At 48.4% G+C, this 2,337-nt stretch overlaps 1 protein-coding gene across 1 annotated transcript in view; it reads right to left on the reverse strand.

Annotated features, from left to right (window-relative positions):
- The window catches only part of LOC109926463 (CREB-regulated transcription coactivator 2-like), a 21,814-nt gene that overhangs the window by 13,499 nt on the left and 5,978 nt on the right, over positions 1-2,337 (reverse strand). Inside the window, exons 7-8 of the mRNA XM_048620321.1 lie at positions 431-541; positions 164-186 (exon numbers count right to left, since the gene is read on the reverse strand). Of these exons, the coding sequence (XP_048476278.1) occupies positions 164-186; positions 431-541 (134 nt within the window). The remainder of the gene's footprint in view (positions 1-163; positions 187-430; positions 542-2,337) is intronic.

A 2,337-nucleotide genomic window follows, 5' to 3' on the forward strand; every position in this document is an offset into this window, starting at 1 on the left:
CCGGTACCCGCCGGTATTGACGTGGCGTCCCCCGGTACCCGCCGGTACATGCCTTCTGACTCAAGGGAGCTAAATGATTGTTTAAACCACATAGCACTGTCTCTACCCTACTTCCACACACAACACTACATGGTACTACAACACCTTAACACTCTCTGCAAACCTCTTTGCCATGTCGGATGACAGCTGATTGAGGGAAAGAAAAAGTTCAACATGACATTACAGAGTTTATGAACATTCAGCTCTAGCACTGAGTGCCTAACTTCCAGCTTTACTTCACCCAATGTAGCAAAGACATTGCTGTCTCCTGGCACCATACCCTAGGTTCACTGTATAAGTCCGACAGCTCCCTCCAATGTTCAAGTGGCGTCAATGCAGTGATCACCAAGCCACACAATGGAGCCAAACAGCAGTGTGGTTAAAGGCTCACCTGGTTAAGAAGGGGGGTGATAGCATCATCGCTGCGATCCAGGATGAGAAGCAGGGGTGGCACCTCAGTCCTACGGAAGTCGAACAGTTCATACTCTTTGGTGATGATTTGCTGCCATTGGAACAGATGAAATGTAAGCAATGGTAAAGTCACCATAGTCCCAGAGGACCACAGAGCTACGCTCTCATTCAAAATACACTATTGGTGGTGGTTTAACCTAAGGGTGCCCAGGTCTCAGGCAAGAGGTGAGGTTGAGAAGATAACCTGGATGGCTGGTGCAGAGCAATGTCAATAGTGATACTTTTAATAGTAATCCAAAGTGAACAAGCACAAATAAACAACCATTCTTCAACCATTCACAATCATCTTAACACACAACAGTCTGCAATGTGGACCCTTTATTGCTTAAAAACATCTGTGCTTACTGAAGGAGGGACATGGGTGGGAATCAAAACAGCCATTACTGGTATCAAATAAGCTCAGGCAAAGGACAGCATGGTTAGATAGAGTAAATCAACCATTACACTACTACAGAAATTACTTCAGATGCTGAAGATTTATGGGCGGCATGGCGGCTGAGTGGTTAGCACTGCTGCCTCACAGCGCCAGGGACCTCGGTTCGATTCCACCCTCGGGCGACTGTCTGTGTGGAGTTTGCACATTCTCCCCGTGCCTGCATGGGTTTCCTCTGGGTGCTCCGGTTTCCCTCCCACAGTCTAATGATGTGCAGGTTAGGGTGGATCGGTCATGCTAAATTGCCCCGTAGTGTGCCGGAATGTGCACTGTTATTTGGGTTAAGCCATGGGCAATGCAGGGTTACAGGGATGGGGTAAGGGGGTTGGGTCTGGGTGGAATACTCTTTGGAGGATCAGTGTGGACTCGATGGGTTGAATGGCCTACTTCTACACTGTAGGGATTCTATTATTCCACAGGAGGGAGGTGTTACCTGGATGGGAATGGAGCAGTGTTCCACAGTACACCTTTGCTGTCTCGGAGCACAAGACCCCAAAACATCAGCTCATGGCTCTGCTTGGGGTCCCAAGCCCAGCTTTTGGAGTGCCCTGGTCTATGCACTAAATCCAGCAAGTTCCACTTGTTCACTTCACTGATTGGAACTTTGAAAACAGTCCTCTTTTGCATTATGAGCAGTCAGATGCACTCTATTTACAGCAACCACTGATAAATGATGGCTCCAATCAGACCCTAACCCTACCCAGCTGAGATCCATAGATCAGGTCTCACAAACTAAACCCACAGGATGCCTCACCTGAGAAATAAAAATCATTTGCTGACATGATTTGTAGAATCATAGAATCCCTACAGTGTAGAAGTAGGCCATTCAGCCCATCAAGTTTACACCGATCCTCCGAAGAGTATCCCACACAAACCCCAGCCCCCCTCACCCCATCCCTGTAACCCTGCATTCCCATGGCTTAACCCAAATAACCTGCACTTCTCCCCTCTGCCTACCCATCCCCAGCTCCCAAGATTCTCCCTGAGGGCTCACAGTAATTGTCAAACCTTGAAATGGGGTCATGGTGGCAAACAGTTTTCAACGCTCTGTTGTGCAGACTATGGACACTCACTGTCTTCACTACCACTTCAGCTTTAAACCATATAGCACTGTCTCTGCCCAATTTGCACACACAACCATCTACAGACAAGGGTCTAGGCCCGAAACATCAGCCTCCCTGCTCCTATGATGCTGCTTGGGCTGCTGTGTTCATCCAGCCCTGCACCTTGTTGTCTCGGATTCTGCAGCATCTGCAGTTCCTACTATCTCTGATCCACTTTCCAGCCTGTAGCCTTCAATGTTCTGACATTTCAACTGCTCATTCATGGGCTTTTTAAAGGTTGTGAGGATTCCTGTCTCTGCCACCCTCCCAGGCATTGCATTCCAGATTACC

This window comes from Rhincodon typus, chromosome 46 (assembly GCF_021869965.1).
Source record: "Rhincodon typus isolate 14 chromosome 46, sRhiTyp1.1, whole genome shotgun sequence".
Taxonomy (NCBI): domain Eukaryota; kingdom Metazoa; phylum Chordata; class Chondrichthyes; order Orectolobiformes; family Rhincodontidae; genus Rhincodon; species Rhincodon typus.